General features: G+C 45.4%; 1 protein-coding gene across 1 annotated transcript in view; it reads left to right on the top strand.

The window, feature by feature from the left end:
* Positions 1-16,285, top strand: part of MICAL2 (microtubule associated monooxygenase, calponin and LIM domain containing 2) — a 122,383-nt gene that overhangs the window by 77,772 nt on the left and 28,326 nt on the right. The window contains exons 26-29 of the mRNA XM_085224101.1: positions 5,775-5,784; positions 11,610-11,792; positions 14,409-14,581; positions 16,083-16,157. Of these exons, the coding sequence (XP_085080227.1) occupies positions 5,775-5,784; positions 11,610-11,792; positions 14,409-14,581; positions 16,083-16,157 (441 nt within the window). The remainder of the gene's footprint in view (positions 1-5,774; positions 5,785-11,609; positions 11,793-14,408; positions 14,582-16,082; positions 16,158-16,285) is intronic.

Here is a 16,285-nt window from a genome sequence, read left to right as displayed (position 1 = left end):
CTTTTGCTCACTCTGCAGTTCTTAAGCTAGTATCTCTTCCTTTGAATTTCAGGAGAAAAACAAATCATAGAATAGTTGCAATTACTTAATGGAAAGATTATTATTTTAGTCATGAAATCATTTCAAACTGAGCCTCCTAGAGTTGTTTGAATAACAGGAATGATTTTTTATTTTTTTTGAAGTGTTGCTAGAGACAACATTGCAGAAGAGCAACAAATGTTAATCCCAATGAGCTATTTCATCTCCCAAAGGAGAAGCCACCAAGGACAGTAGAAAGTTTGTTATCCCAGCAAGAGATGGTTTGTATAATGAAACCGTAGTGCAGATGTTATCGAACTTCCTTAATTGGGATGGGAAAAGCAATTTTAGATCTACTCTTCGTACAAATTACAGTCTTAAAGCAGGCTTTTTTTTTTTTTTTTTGCCATCTTTACTTGATAATTTTAGGGAGAGGCAGTGGCAGAGAAACATCAGAATTTGTTTTTTAGTCTGCAGAAGGTGATGATTTGTTCTGTATTGAAGCTTTGGGAGGCACCACATGTTCATACTATTCTCACAAACTGTTTCACTTACTCCTGCTAAAATATCAAAACAATAACTTGGAATTGGAATATTGTTAGCATTTAATTTGTTGTAACTTTGTTTTTCTGTGATGGTGTCAAAGGCTCCAAAAGCCAAACCTCCTCCTCTGGCCTCCCCTCCCTGTGAAGGGAGGGCTGATTCTTCCTGCCACCCTTTCACTGAGCTCTTTGCCAAAGCTCCAGCCTCTGGCAGGCATGTGCCAGAAACTCCATGTATACCCCAAATTAGCCACACTGTGTCCCTGCATGCAGTTGAAAGAGACAGTGGTGCTTGGTGGAACAGTTACTGCTTTAATCTCAAACTGCCACTGATCCAGAGATGTTCAAAAAATCACAGATTTGCAGCAGGTCATACTGCCTCTTTATGCTGTCAGTGCTTGCTAAGAGGAGAGCTACTTGCTACAGATGACATGATAGTCTAGAACTGCAGAGATTGTTTGCTGTAACTTATGTTCAGGAATTGCACACTCTTCCTCTCGTTCCTCCTCTTTATACTCGTTCAAATCAGTTCTCAACTTGTCTGTTGCCTCTAGTATCTAAGTATCTGTTAATGAAAAGCAAACATGGCAGAATCATGCAAAGATAACCCTCTTATATTAAGTTTATGCTAATGCTTTATAATGAAAAAGATCATGCCATTTTTAAGTGTACTGGGTTTGAGTGTGATGTACACACAAATCGTAGAATTGCTTAGATTCAAACGAGAATCCTTCATTAACTCCATCAAGAAGAGTAATTTCTGTTACTCTCTATTTTTTCTAGACTGCCACAATAATAAAGTACCAGTGAAAGTTTCTTCTCTGTGTATTCCAATTTCCAGCAAGGGCTGTGGTCTTTGTTTTCCCACAACATTATGGCAATTAGTTACTATAATTGGTTTTAATTCTCTTCTTGCTCACTCATTCCTCAAATTCCAATCACAATGATTGGAACAATGAGTTCTTGACATGCAATGAATTCTGCATCAAGATTTATATTTTCAAAGGTATTACATGTTTGTAGATGACTTGGTTTTTTTGCATGGAAGATCATGTTGCTGAAGATCAGAAGACATTCTGTATTTAATACTTGATCCAAGTATATGTATCAGTCATATAAATATTTCCCTGAGCCTTTTTCCTTTGCTTCATGGGATGTTTTGGCATAAAAAGAACAGAAGTTTTGATCTCATCTCATCAGGTGGTGGTCTCCAGACTCATTTGAAATGGCTGGAATTTCTGAGTTCTTCTGAAATGAGAAATTACATAGAAATTTGCATGTCACTGTGCTCTTTTATTTGCACTTGTACTTCAGGAAGTAACTCATATCTTTGTTTTAAGGTTTTTAGCATTTGGAGTCGGTGCGTAAAGAAAAATATTATTTTGGCAGATAATAGTTTGCTGATCGCTCCAGGGACAAATAGTTTTGGCTGCACTCTGAATTTCGAATTATTACATGCATTAATATACCAGACTAACACAGATTGCTCTGATAAAATAAACATTTGCTCTGAAATTGTGCGGTTTTGAGAAGCAAATTTCCATAAATATATAAATTCATTTATTTAGTTTTTCAGTTACCTGCTTTCTCTTTTAACTCTGTAATAATTTTTGCTTACTTTGTATTAATATTAGTCTTAACATGCACCGTCCTGGATGTATTCAAAAGTTATGTTGTGTTCTCTCTTGCTACTTAAAGCTCCCTGGTTCAGTTTTGTGACTAAATTGACAAGGGTCTGTTCATCGCATAAGTAATGGATGCTTTGAAAAAATGCCTGGGCCCACATGGACATAGAAGTTGCTCTGCTGGTGTGGAGGCAGGGGGAGAGGGCAGTGGATAAGTCCATTACCAGGCCACAGGGGAGAAGGGGCAGCACAAAGCCTTTGCAGGCAGCACTGGCTGGAAGCTGGGCTGGAGGTCTGGCCATGCTTCCAATGGAAACAGTGTGCCACCCCTCAGAAATTGGAAAGCTGGTTGGCTTTGTTCTCTACTTTTTGCTAGATAGCATAATGTGGAATTGACTTTGGTAGACAAACAGTTTGAGCTTTTGCATAAAGGGCTAGACAGATGGGAAGAACCTATCCTGTGAAACATCGTATCTCTTACTGAAGTGCTTTATCAGGGACAGAAATTTGCCTGGTGGTTTCTTAGGTATGCTGAAATGTTTGATGTTCTTTATTTACTGAACTCTATTTGGGAATGCTGTTGGAAGCCCTATAGCCTCCTAGTGCGCATTTGTGAAATAACTTAATGGGATGTCCCTAATTTCAAGGTGTAATGCAGGTGATGCTTCCAGGCAGCCTTACGTGTTTTGGAGCTCAGACTGCAGTGGTCAGCTGAGGTTATAATAGATTTGAGCTGGGGTAGGCTGCAGCCTACTCCTGTGTAGACTGGTAGCCAGCGTACTGCCACATGACCTAAGCAAACTAGAGGAGCCATTCTCTGATCCCATTTCACAGTCCTCTGCTGGGTTCACTTCACCTGTGCTTCCACAGCACTGCAGCTTCCTTCCTTCTGCCCTGCAGCTTTCTGTAAGCTGTGCTGTGTTATAAGTAGGACACATATGATTTTTGGGGGGTCTGTTATACAGTAAGAAGCTAGAGAGGCAGTGAAGTGTGCTGGGTGTGCTACAAATCAATTTGTGGTCTGATGACTGAATTTCTTAATGTCCATTTTTGATGCCAACTGGTATTTGCTTTCACCATTGGAGCTGCCCACATTTATGAGTAACTCCACTTAAAATTACTAGTGTCACTGCCTTAGTCAGCAGCTCCATACAAGGCCAGGCAGAATACTGTCATCCTGTGAATGAATTATAGGGTGACACAGTTTAATGGCAGGGTAAAAGCCTCAGGATTGCCAGCAAGCTACGCTGGGGACTTGTTGGGGGGACACTGGGCAAGGGTGGCTACTGGAGGTGAGCATAGGTTACTTCCGTAAGTGAAGGTTCATAGATGTGTTGGCTTGGTGCTTCTGTGGGAGGAAGGTTTCTCCCTGACTACTGCTACCCTGGCATCAGGAGGGGTGTGGGCCAGCTGGCAGGTTGACCCAGCTGAGCTCACCCAAACCTTGTGCAGGTGGTGGTGCTGGGCACAGTGGGGAAGTGAGCTGGGTGCCTATGCTCCTGCTGCCCACTAGCACTGGTATTTTAGTGCTTTTCATCTGAGGCTTTGAAGGCCTTACCCATTACTGAATTGCTGTGACACCTCTGGGTAAGTACCGGTCCTGTTCCACATTCTTCAACGAGTTGCAAGAAACATGATGTGTCATGGTGCTAATACATCATATTCCACATGGAGATTTTGACAGCTGATTCCAGATTTCTTTCTTCCTCCCCCAGACAAGGCCCTTATGCTGTAAGAAATTTCTGCTCAGAATTGCAAGGAGTTAGGGCGCTTACAGGGCATTCTCTGGAGTGTTCTCCCTGCAAGAGCTTTCTTCCTGACTAACTTACCTGCTGGGTGTTTTGTGGTCTTTAGGGGAAAGATTTATACTATTTAAAAAAAAAAAATCTGGCTCTGTTTCTATACTTTGTCTTTCTTGTGTCTTGAGGGATGCTGTCTAAGTTTGTAGTAATGTCTTTGTACTCTCGTTAGCTTGACGTGGCTAACTCCCCTTTTCTGCTTGTGCACCATTCCATTCAGACTGACTCAGCTGAGAAATATCACTATATTTTCCTTAAAAAATGCATTTCCCTCTCCTAGTTTAAAGCCAGCTGAAGTGGAAGAGGGTGAGTAAACATGAACTCTTTTGGTTGCTTATGGCATGGCAGCATTGCCTTGACTTTTCAGGCTGCTGCAGCTGACTTTTCCAGACAGGTTCAGTGAGGCATCTTTAAATGCTTTTGTTCAAGGCAGGCAGAGGGAAGCACATGCAGAACGACAAAGCTGATAAAAGGCAGGAGCCAGCTGGTGGCCGAGACGGCTGGCCCTCTGGGGAGGGGGCTGTTATTTGGGCTTTGTGCTGTTGTGAGTGGCACTCATGAGAATCTCCATTCCTGTCCAGCCCAGTTGCCCTCAGCAGGCACTTGGCTCTGCCCAAATTTGGCTTATACCCGAGCCCCTGTCATCTCCCGGTTGGGTTGCAGTTATGTGCTCTGCCTGCTGCTAATTTGGCAGGTGGCTTGGTAGAAGCAGCCCATGCAGAGGCAGGTTTCCCTGCGAGATAGGATGCACCAACATGAGTAACGTCCCTTTTCTGAGGTTGCCTGTCTGCCTCAGCTTTGTTGGTGAGACACTCAGATGCTATAGAATGATCGATGCATTAATAAATGGTGGTTGCAGTGAATGATGGCCCCTCTGGAGGTGGCCTCTCCTCTACCCCACGTGTAGTGGCTTCCAACAGGCTACTGCAGTGCTTGCCGCAGTAAGCTAAGCAAAACCGACAGCAACTGTACTGTTAACATGGCATAAAATAGAAATAGTTGTCAGTACCTCTCTGCAGCGCTGAGCTAGCATGGTGTGGTGCAATGAGATCACGCTGAGCACATAACTCAGCACCTTCACCTCGTGGAATGACTGCTTTCTGCACAGCCTCTGTGACCGGGAAGAGGAGCATAGTGACTTTTTTTGTCTGCTCTGCAATGGCAGAGGGAACTTGCCTGAGGTTGGACTACTTGTTGCAATTTGTTGGTCAAAGAAGAGCACTGAACAGCTCTGAAATTTTAGTTTTCAAAAACTGGAGCTTGAAATTTTGGCAGTGGCCTAGCTATGTTGGGCAGGCAGTGTGAGGTGGTGCTGAGGCACCTGAGGGAGCAGTAACTCTGGGCTGGGGTCTGTGGGGCTCATTGCCCTCCCTGGGCCCCAAGGCTGGCAGTGACACCGGGAGGGGTTTGCCTTCTCCTAGGTGAAGCCAGTGCTGGTAGCTGGAGTGTGACCAAGTGTCTGGTATCTGCCCTGCATTTTCAGGGTGTGAATTGACTGAGAGGCGCTCTGGGATAGGACAACTAACAAAGCTAACTGTGAGCTCTGTTATTTATATTTATGTAGCTTGTGTCTGTAATAGAGTTAGTAACAACCTTGCAGTTTCCATGTGACCTTGTCTCTTCCTGCTAGACACTGAGCTCCTGAGGTGCAAAGTGTGGCCAGCAGGTTGCTCTGGACCTATGGAGCATGTCCAGGCAGTAGGGCATGCTCATACAGAAAGTGACTGAAAAAGATCTTGGTGCTGGCATCATTGCTGGATGTCATTCTGTAAGCACCTGAGTGTTATAAGCTTGCTGTAGGTAGAATTGCAGTGACATTGCAGTAATGGTGAGTTCGTGTAGTTTCTGCTGTCGGAGCCACATGTGGGGTGCTGGCAGTGAGGCCTCTCCTGAAGCACAGCAGGACAGCTCTGCTTTGTGCTGGTCAGCAAGTGTGGTGACCTTGGAAAGCTTCCTTGTGTTCCTGATCAGAGACTGCTGCTTTGCTAACCAGTAGGCACTCTGAGGTCTGTTTTTCAGAGCTGATAACCAGCTGGGAACGGGCCCTGCTGAAGAACCAGATAGGCTGACCACTCAGCAAGGTCTGAGAGGGAAACTCCTGCAAGTCCACCCTGGAGCCAGGAGCTGGTTGAACCAGCTCTGAGGGGATGGTCACACCGTCCAAATATTATCACTAATTTACACTAAGTAAATAATTGTCATATTTGGGTTACCGGTGCAGTAAATAAGGATTTGTACCTCTTGACTGTAGCTTTGAAGCTAAAATAAAGTTCCATCCAAGTTCTGTGATTCTGCCAGTGTTACAGAGGTACTATGATGTCTTTGCCCCTTGCTGGTCACATCTCATCAGATTCATTTGAAATGAATGTGGCTGTTTCAGATGCAAGGATGAACCAGACCTTTGGCTGACTGGAAGAACACGGAATTGAGAAAACTCAGCATGAGACATAATGGGAAAGAGAAGCATTTTTGACTGAAAAGTGATCTGAATCTGTCCAGGGGGGCTGTGTGGGCTGCTCAGCCAAGCCTGTGTGTTGGAGCAAGCCTTAGACACCCCAACCTTGGGATGAGCACTGATCCCGCAGTGAACCTCAGGCAAGCAGTGGGGATGCTGCTCACGTTCCACGAGCTTTAGCTAAATCCTTTCGCTGTAAGGAAAGCAGTTGTTTCACTCCCAGTGAGGGGATGGTGAGATAGGTTTTGAAATGCAGACAAAGGAGAAATTGTTTATCCAAACTTTTCATCCTGTTGGAGTGGGAGGGTTGTATGAATGCAGAATTGTTCTGTTGCAGTTGCTGACTGTGTTACTATTATTTATATAACTGGAGCTAATCTCCACCATTTGTATTTAAAAAAAAAAAAAAAACTTTAAAACCACAGTGTTTACTCTCAGCGCAAGTCAGTCGAGGACTCCACTCATTAAGGCTTGGGCTGAGGAGAGGTTCTTGCGCTACGGAGACCAACAGCAGAGTCTGTGTGGAGATGCTGTTGCTCCCAGGACACAGTGCTACTGAAATTGGCCACCTCTGTGCATCAGTTATATTATCTGCTGAAGTGAACATACCTGTGTCTTGAGTGCTATTCTGCACTGTAAAATGCATTACGAATTTGAAAGAACTTTAGATCAGTGCACTGTTTTTTGTAGCTGTAACTTAGTGTTAAGAACTACTTTCCAAAGCCTCCAGTTGCCCTTTGCGCTAGTGGCCATGGAGGAGATGGAAAAGAGGATTGCTATTATGAACATGGGCAACAAAAAATAGAGGTTAGAATACATGACTTCCTCAGCTGGGTAGGATCTGGGCTTCTTATCTTTTTGTAAAATTCCCCTGAAGTAGTTTTCTGTGTTTTCTGTGGGAAATCTTGTAACTGAAGACCTGAATCTAAATCATAGCATCTGGTTTTTCCTGAAGTGGGAAAATGAATATCATTTCTGTCCTGCTGCGTCCAGCCTGACACTGGAAGCAAACAAATCAACTCCAGCCTTTGCCTGAGTAGGCAATCTTTGCCAGCAGATGGCTGTCCACAGCACCAGAGGTCTGTTCCCTCTGGTTGGTAGGAAGATGAGAACAGCCCCATATGCTATGTTTGCTGTGGTCTGATGACAAATTGCAGCCGCTAGCCTGAGTGCTTCAACCAACCCTGGCTGTGCTCTTGGTTTGTGGCATATAGTGTCTTTATACTGCTTAAAAAACGAAGCGCGAGGAGGCTTGTTTCAACAGTACCACAGAGCTGCTCTCATTGCTATGGCTACTAAAGCCCTTCCAAATGTTTGCTTTGAGTCAGATCCTTCTGTGCCACTGGATGTCGAGTCACCAAGATGACCCTAGCCTCTGGTATTCAGCAATACCGAAGCTCTTGTTAGCACCACAGTGTTGGGACAGAGCAACTGCTGGGGAGCATCTCCTGCAGCCAGTCTGGACAGCAGCAAAGTGAGGAGATTGACAGCAACTCAAGGAATGAATGGAAAGCTTAAATTCTCTCAATCCTATCAGACCTTCAGGCAGCAAGTTGTCATTGTGTGAATTCCTCAAACAGCCCAAGCACCTAGCCATGCTGGCTGCAGAACACCCACGGCTGCTTGCTGAGCAGAGCTGGAAGCACTGCCGTGCTTGCACCCTAACCTGCACTCTTTCACAGAATCATGCCAAAGAACGTGGGAGGGTCTGGAAATTAACATGTTAGCTCCTTAGCTTGTTTGTACTGAATAGTTTAGGAAATCTGACCGCCTACAATTCTCTAACTTGTGCCAGTAGGACAGTTGCACTATTAACTGGGCAGCAACGCAGTAAGCAGTATTTGCAGTGTGTCTTGTCTGTCCCTGCAGCCTCAAGCATGTGACACATTTGATTTGTTGTCTACTGCCACAAGATTAGCACCTTCCACATGCATGGCTTGTCCATAATCCCCTTCTCGGGTAAATTATTTAAATGTTTTGGCAAAGGATTAGTAAGGGCTTCAGCCCGAAGTATGACTGCGGGGAACGCATGCTCACTGCTAGAGAGCTTTAGCATGATGAAACATAAGACAGTAGGAAGGATGGTAGGAAATCTTCAGTAAGTGTGATGGAAGTGAACTAAGATCTGATATGAATGCTATTTTGAGTCTATTTCCTGACAACTTGTCTCTCTTTGGATAATATATGGAGTTGCCTATGGGTGTCAGTGGCACAGCACTAGTTTACATTGGCAGGAAAGCAGAGAATGTGTGCTTCTGTGTGCTTTTCCATTGAGACTGGATGCCCGTTTAGCTTTGCATTGTGTATGTTTGTCTTGTAAGGTCCATTTCCTCTGACTGTTAGTCTCTTAGCTACCCTGCCAGTAGAAAATCTCTTGTCCTGGGGAGGAAACATGACTCTAGTGGGAGCGCCTGTAGGCCCTGAGGTCCTGCTGGCTGCCCTAGGCATGGGGCTTAGTGCACCTGTGTGCCACTTTGCATCTGAGAGCAGTAGTAAGGCCAGTTTTCCTCTCTTCTAGTGAAGAAGTGGGATAGTGCGGCACATACAGCCATGCATGGACCTCTGAGAGGACCTAAGCACTGGAAAACTTAGATACCCAGGGCCTTACGTGGGTGTTGCCACCTTGAACTTAAGAGCTAAATGTCCACCTCAATTCTTCTGCAAAAGTTTGGGTTTTCCCAGAGCACAAGGGGTGCCAAAAAGTGCCCAACAACTCAAGGCTCCCACAGGGCTCTTTCTGCACCTCCATGAGGATTGGTCTGTCAGCCTGTGGGGTACATGTCCTGAGTTGATGGCAGTAGTGGCTGGAGATGCCCTGACTCTCAGTGATGGCAGTCAGGGCACTGAAGCTCAGAGCCTGATCACAGTCAGGCTTCCAAAAAGTTGTGTACTCCTGTTCAGCATTACTGTGGCTGCCACTGTCACAGCATGGCCCAGGGTGCAGTTAGTGCACAGTGAGCTGCAAGGCACTTTAAGAAAAGCACTTTAAAGAAAACCCAGCTGTATTTTTAAATTTCTCATTTGTCTCAGATCATTTTTACCTTCTCTGTGGCGCTCCTTTAAAGCTAATGGCAACAAAGGCCGATGGTAGTTTCCCTGCAGATGGCCTATTTGATTTGTTTGCATTGCTGTTGTAGTGCAGGTAATAATTAACAGGTGGGTTCAGGTCTGTGCGGTGTCCAGGCTTTTGTTTGAGTTGGCCACTGCTCTCTCTGAGTAGTGTTTATACAAACCTACCAGTGGCTTGTTGCTCTGTTCTATTTCCCTTTGTTCTCCAGGATTGAAGCCTACCCTGCACAAGAGCCCAAAGTGCTCCATTGGGCTGCGTTTCATCAATGCAGGGCTTGAGGCCTGCTGCCAGCGCTGCCTTTTAGGAGAGGCTGGTAATACTGAGTGGCGTCATCAAAGCCTACAAAATCCTTGGCTCTTGGCATCTTGGGCACCTCTGTCTTTAGTACAAGCTGGTTACCTAGGAGGCGGTCCTGCTCTGCAGAACAGCATCTCTTTAATGCCTGTGGAGTTGGTAGCCCAGCATTTGGGTTAATACAAATGTCTTCCATGTGCAGAAGCATGGAGGTAGCTCAGCTTCTTTCCACTTTTGTGGAATTGAGTGCAACGTACTTTATTCAGCTTTACATGTCACAGTGCAAATATTGACTAAGTAAATCAGTAAGGAGTGGTTTTGCTTCTTAAGGCAGAATGCTGAACGTAGTTCAGCATTAGTTAGTTGGCTATGATTAGTTCAGCTATGAATGCTAATTGATCTCTTTCAGATCTGCTTATCTAGCAGATTCCTGAGAAAGTTGGCTTCTACTGCACAATTGAAAAAGGAGAGTACCACAATACCTTAAGGAGCAGCAGAGAAATGCAGCTCCTTAAGTGGATGTGGCTGTAGCTGAGACACGGCGTGGTCTTGGTGATAGGCTGAGATTTTCCACCAGCTCTGTCTGTTGTCATTTATGACATAAAATCTGGGGGAGCTGCGGGCTATTACAGAGGGACTGGTTAACCTAACGCATTCGCGTTCAAGAACCACAGTGGGGGTGATGTGTAGGACATGTACCTGCAACACGAGCTGGGGAGAGCGACATGATGACAGATGGGAAGTGCCACTCCAAGCTGCCTGTGGGCAAGCAGTGGGGCTGCAGTGCAAGTCATCTCCCAGGGCATCTGCTGTGAGGGCTTGCTCACGGCATGCTTTTCCTGGCTTGTTTGCTGTGCAAGTACTGCATATTTGAGTCAAAAGCCCTTGCAAGGTGGAGGACTAGGCTGAGTGAGATCCTTTAGTGTATGAAGGAGCTGCAAGAGTTTTATAGATGTTTACTGCAAACTTTTCTTTCATAGATGAGAGGACAAACCACACCCCAGATCTGTTTTGTTTTGTTTTTTTTGTTTTGCTTCCATTTATGCAGATGTAAATTAGAAATAAGTGTTAAATTAATTGTGGCAAAAGCATCATGCATGCAAGATGAACAGAGCAAAACCACCCTCCTCGAGAATGTCATTTGTGCCTCCTGGGCCACAGGGAAATTTGCAGGGCTGGTATGTTTGTATTTGCTTGTGCAGGAGGCTGTGGATGGGTGAGGTTGCTCAGAAATTAAGGATTTCACAGGGAAAGATCACCCCTTGCCTTTGGCTCCATCTGCTTTACTGGGGATAAGCTAGGGAAACCTGTCTTTGTTCTTTGTTCCTTTTGCCTGAACACAAAGTTCAGGAGTCATGCTGTTTAACTGCTGCCACATTTTGTCTTTTCCCAAATCAGTGGTTAATTTTTCTGCAGTGCACTCAAAAACAACTTCCTGAAGAGCCTTATACACACCAGCAGTCTGAAAAAAGACTGCACACTCCTGCTCATGCAGATGGTATGTGTCTATCGTACTGCTACCCAGACATCCAGCCTGATGGTAGTGCCACCAAACAGAGCCAAGAGCCTGCAGCTGCAAAAGCCAAGGCTGCCCTGCAGATTCCGCCTCTTTGTGTATCAACTGGAGAACCCTGTCAGGACTAGCACAGAGCCTGGCAGACTGGTCTCAGTGCACAGGGCTGCCAGTACTCCCAGCAACCACTGCCAGTGTCCAAAGGCCACCCAAAGCTGAGGTTGAGGTCCCTGACTCCAGCTGACTCCTAACACCCTGCTGTTACCTTTTTGCCTTTTCTAGGTTTCTGCCAGCCCATGGCTCGATGAGCCTACCTCCCCAAAGAAGGCAAAGAACATCCTGGAGCACCTCAATGTGGAAAGCTGGTTCTCATCTCCTGACCCCGAGTGGGCCACTGTAAGGGTCATCCCTGAGGAGGAAATGACAGAGCACAACCTCCTTGCTGTTCGAGTCATGGTCACCAGTGATGGAAGCAGGTACTTGAAAACAAAAGTAGACCTTAAAAAAAAAAAAAAAAGGCAACAAGAGGAGGAAAAAAAGAGAAAACAGAAAAACTTCTCAGAAAAACAATTGTTCTTTACCACAGCCATAAATCCCACCAGGCATATGACTCACTTTGCAGGAAATATTCAAACATTTGCATCCCACACAAGGGCCTGAGTTAGAGAGAAAAACATTACCCCAATCGTCTCGGGTTCAGCTATTTTTTTCCAAAATCCTCAGAGATCAGGCTCTGCTGTGGCAAAGGTACATCCTGTAACCACAGTCTTCTGCTACCTGGGTACCACCAGGCTGCAGCCTCAGGACGTCTCTGGGTATTTGATGGCCTGTCCACCCCTAAGACATCTGAAATCCGACGGCTCTCCAAGAGCTGTCAAAGGAAGTCTGTTTTCTATTTAAGAACAGTGATATACTGGTATTCTGGACAGGATTTTGTGGGAGTTCACTCTTGTTGTAGTAAAGATTAGATTGGTATCTTCCAAGTAAAGTAGTTTTCCTTACTGACAATTAAAGAAAAAAACAACAAAGCAAACCCAAAGTTATTTGAGTTGCAAACAGAGCTATTACTCTGCGAGGGAGATGGCTCCAAATCTTGAAAACCTTTAAACACTCTCTCATGGTAGTGTGTATAGGTTGTTGAGGACAACTTCTTTAAAAATGAAGCTTTCTTCTGTTCTGTGTGGGAGTTTGAAACGATATTTGTGTTCTGCTGCACATTAGATTGTTCTTTAGGGACAGGATTAATCTCTGCTGGCGTCTCTCCCCACAGGAAAATGAGAGCTCAGGGTAGAGTTTTCTGCCTATTGGACAGATCTTGCTGCAGCATGTCTGTTCGTGTCCACATTAATACCCTGAGGCGGTTTGTGTCTCACACATGAGCAGCATGCAGAGAGGGGAGCCAGCTAATCTCCCTGATCTGAGGGATCAGCTCCTTTTCCTCCAGCTGTGACAGTCCTGTGTTTGCAGAGAGGTTTGCGCCCTGGTTCCTGTCCAGGGTGACACTGCTGTTGTCACTGGAACAGTGTGTGTCAGAACCCCTGAGATCAGCCTCCTGCACTGCCTTCAGGGACCATGTGCTCTTTCTGCTCCAGCCAGCGAACCATTGCCTAAATAGGTCGGGCGAGTGAAATAGCAAGTGACAAATGGCATTGCAAGGTCTGACAGAGTATGTAGCCAGAAAAATTACCGGCTTGGTCAAACAGCTTTCAGTTCAAGCTTTACTGTTTGTGAATAATGACTGCCTATCAAGCAGAGCTCAAAGGAGGAGCCTCATCCTACTGCACTTATGTCCTTGCCAGCCAAGGGAAATAGATGTTTTGCTCTTTAAAATAGAAATGTGCCTATCAGTATTTGTTGCATGTCTTTTTTCTTTTGTGTGATGCTTGCCCAATATCAGTGTAGTATCTTGCAATCTCAACTATCAAAGACTTACATATATGAATAAGTGTGTGCATATATATAAATATAGGTATATAATATGTATTTAAGTGTATATAGTATAACCATCAGAGGAAACTTGCTAACCCTTCAGCTCTCTCCATGCCACTTGGATCTGGGCAAAGCAGGTGTACAGGGCTGGCTGCTGCTATGTATACCATGTGTACGTCAGCTTCAGACTGTGCAGCCAATATCTGAATTGGTCATGGGTGACACAGTCTCAAGTTATCAGAAATTGCTGCCCAGCCTGAGCCAACCACAGAGGTTTTGTTCCATCCACAGCCCTTCCTTTAGCATGTCTTCCTTTGTTGTGTGGGCTCTATCCTGGGGCTGTTGTAATTAATCTTTACTTTCTACAAGTGAATGCTACATAAATATGAAGCAGCTTTCTCCCATCATGCTAACATAAGAAGGCATGAGCTCTTTTTTTTCAAGTGGAACTACTAGTCATCTAGTAGTCATCAACTACTAATCATAATAAATATAAGAATTAACTTAGCAACATTGTTTTCATTAAAAATTGGCTGAATTGCATGGTGGCACACTTATTTATGGTAGTGGGATTGTGGCAACATCAGAAGGCCTGAAAGTGCGCACTCCCTACAATTTGGCTTTGAGAGATTAAAGAAATTCTGTTATTACTGGGAAAAAAAAAAAAAAAAAAAAAGAAGACTAATAACTGACTGCAAAGGTCATTCTCCCGCCCAGAGGCAAGGTCACAATGCATGTGTCACTCTGGGTTTTTGTGTGGCATACTTTTAATTATGTTCACCTCTGGCCACTCCTTGCACTTGCTATGCTGTCCCACGGCTAACTGATGTACTGAAGCCAAGGCTGTCTGCAGCAGGTGAATTCCAGGTACTTTACTGAATGCAGCAATCATGGGTCTGAATCTGGATAGCAGAGATGTTGCGGGAATATGGATTTGTGAGCTGTATTGCATCCACAGTAAACTACAGGGTTGCAGTAATAACAACAAAAAATGCAAAATTAAGATGCCAGCTCTGACTGCAAAACCTCTATTTCTCTATAGACCGCACAGTTGTCAGCACTGATGCTGATGCATGTTGCAGAGAAGGGGAAATGAACACCTGCATTCAATGTGCCTTCTGAACTGCCCCATCTCTCTTTCTTTCTTGTCCTCTTCTCCCTAGCTCTGAGGGGGAATTTGATTTTAATGGCAACTCCTCCAGCTCTGATGTTAGTGAAAGACAGACCTCGTTGCTGGAGCCCCCCACCTGCCCAAGTCCCTCGCGCCGCTGGACATTGCTTGCCAGGAGCCCCATGGCACCGGAGGAAAGCCCCAGGGCATCCAAAGTCATTGATGGTAAGTGGCATCTCCCACATCTGGGGAGCTGAAATCAGGGTTGAAGGGAGAGATTGTGAAGGAGAATCTGCTGCCAGTGATGTGGCCAGGTTGTATTCTTTAACGATGTCTTCACTTTGGAGGATTTATGCCTTTTGGGTGACCTAACTGTTCTGCACATTCCTTTCTTCTTTACTCGTTGGTTGAATCCTAACATTTCTTTTGGTTGAATTGCATCCAAACACATACAGTTTGCTGCAAGGCACTACCAAACACAGTGCTCCTGGGACACCTGAGGCAGTAGCACCTCACATCCAGCCTGTAGGGTGGTGAGCACTCTCCGTCTGGTAAGACCTTGGGATGTTTTTAGCAGCCTATGCCATATTTGTGGCATTAACTAAGCAAGGGCAATTTTTGGAAGCACTGGAAAGCTCTGCTCTGTTTGGTTCATTTATATTTATATATAGCTGCTTGAACTATTTGTGTCCACAGAAAGCACAGTGAGGAAACTGGTGGGGAGGCAGTTGAGAGGTTTAGGGGCAGTCTGCTTCCAGGGGAAAACTCCTTTCTGGAGCTGGAGGTCGGGCCTCCATGGCAAGGACTGCCATGTTTTAGGGCCTCGTGATGATGCGTTGGATCTGTGGAGAACCTGCTGCCTCAGAAAGTGTCTCCAGAGCTCTGCCAGGAATGGCTGCACACCCTCCTGAGTTGGCAGCAGCGGTCCATGGGCACAGGCCTGCCCAAGGGCTGTCCAGCACTTTGGGGCAAGGGCGGCTGTGCTGGTGCAGTGTGCGGGTGGAGCAGGGGAGCAGCTCTCTAGTTAGCACATGCAGGTGTACACAGGGGAACTGGTTTGGGGGACCTCCCCCCAGTGCCTTCAGCCTTACGTCCATATTGTCAGGTCATCCCATGCACTGATAGCTCATGACTGGGACTCTGAGAAACTTGATGGGGCTTTGGATTTGTTAATTGCATTTGGTGTTACTGCTCTTCTCCACGTGGAAAAGGATATTTTGAAAACAACTTTTATGTCAGATCTTACATGTTCCTCAGCAGTGGTGATTCTGACTTAACTGTGTGTTTAAAATGAAAGAGTTATGTTAAACACCAGTGTTCTCAGCATCCCTGGTGGGTTTTTATACCAGAGGTACATGTGGTGCTCAAGCATCCAGGTCCTCTGACTTCTTGTCCAGGGCTTTGGGCAGCCCACAAAGGCTGCCTCCTTTGTGTGAGGAGCCTTCTGCTGTGATGGAAGAGCTGGAAAATGATTTTTACTGCAGTAAAGGGCCACCAGTATTCATTCCTTCCCGCCTCTCACCACCCCCGTATGTGCATTTTTAACTGAACCGAATAAGGGGATTTTGCACCGCATTTTAAATTGACTCCTGAATAAGGAGGCCTTGTTTCGAGGGCAGAGGCCCCTGTGGCCCCGCGCACCGAGGCCCTTTCCAGCCCCGCAGTGCCCCCTCCCGGCCGACCCCGTGCTGGGGTGAGCTGATGTCTCTTTTCTGCTTCTGTTCAGTGCTACAGAGAGCCAACAGCTTCCACTCCACTGCCTTAAATAAATATCAGAGTTGGAGGAGAAAAATCCAAATGAGTAAGTACAGCCTACAAAGCAATTGCTTCTTACTTGCACTGCATCCTGTATCCTTCCTCATAAATGTCTGTTTCTTCATCTCCTTTCCTTTAAAAATTGTGAATTGGAGTTGCAAGGTGAGGAGGCTA

This window comes from Meleagris gallopavo, chromosome 5, assembly GCF_905368555.1.
Source record: "Meleagris gallopavo chromosome 5, MGAL_WU_HG_1.1, whole genome shotgun sequence".
In the NCBI taxonomy this organism is placed as follows: Eukaryota; Metazoa; Chordata; class Aves; order Galliformes; family Phasianidae; genus Meleagris; species Meleagris gallopavo.
Note: the sequence above shows the minus strand (reverse complement) of the source record. Positions and strands in the feature narration are given on the sequence as shown.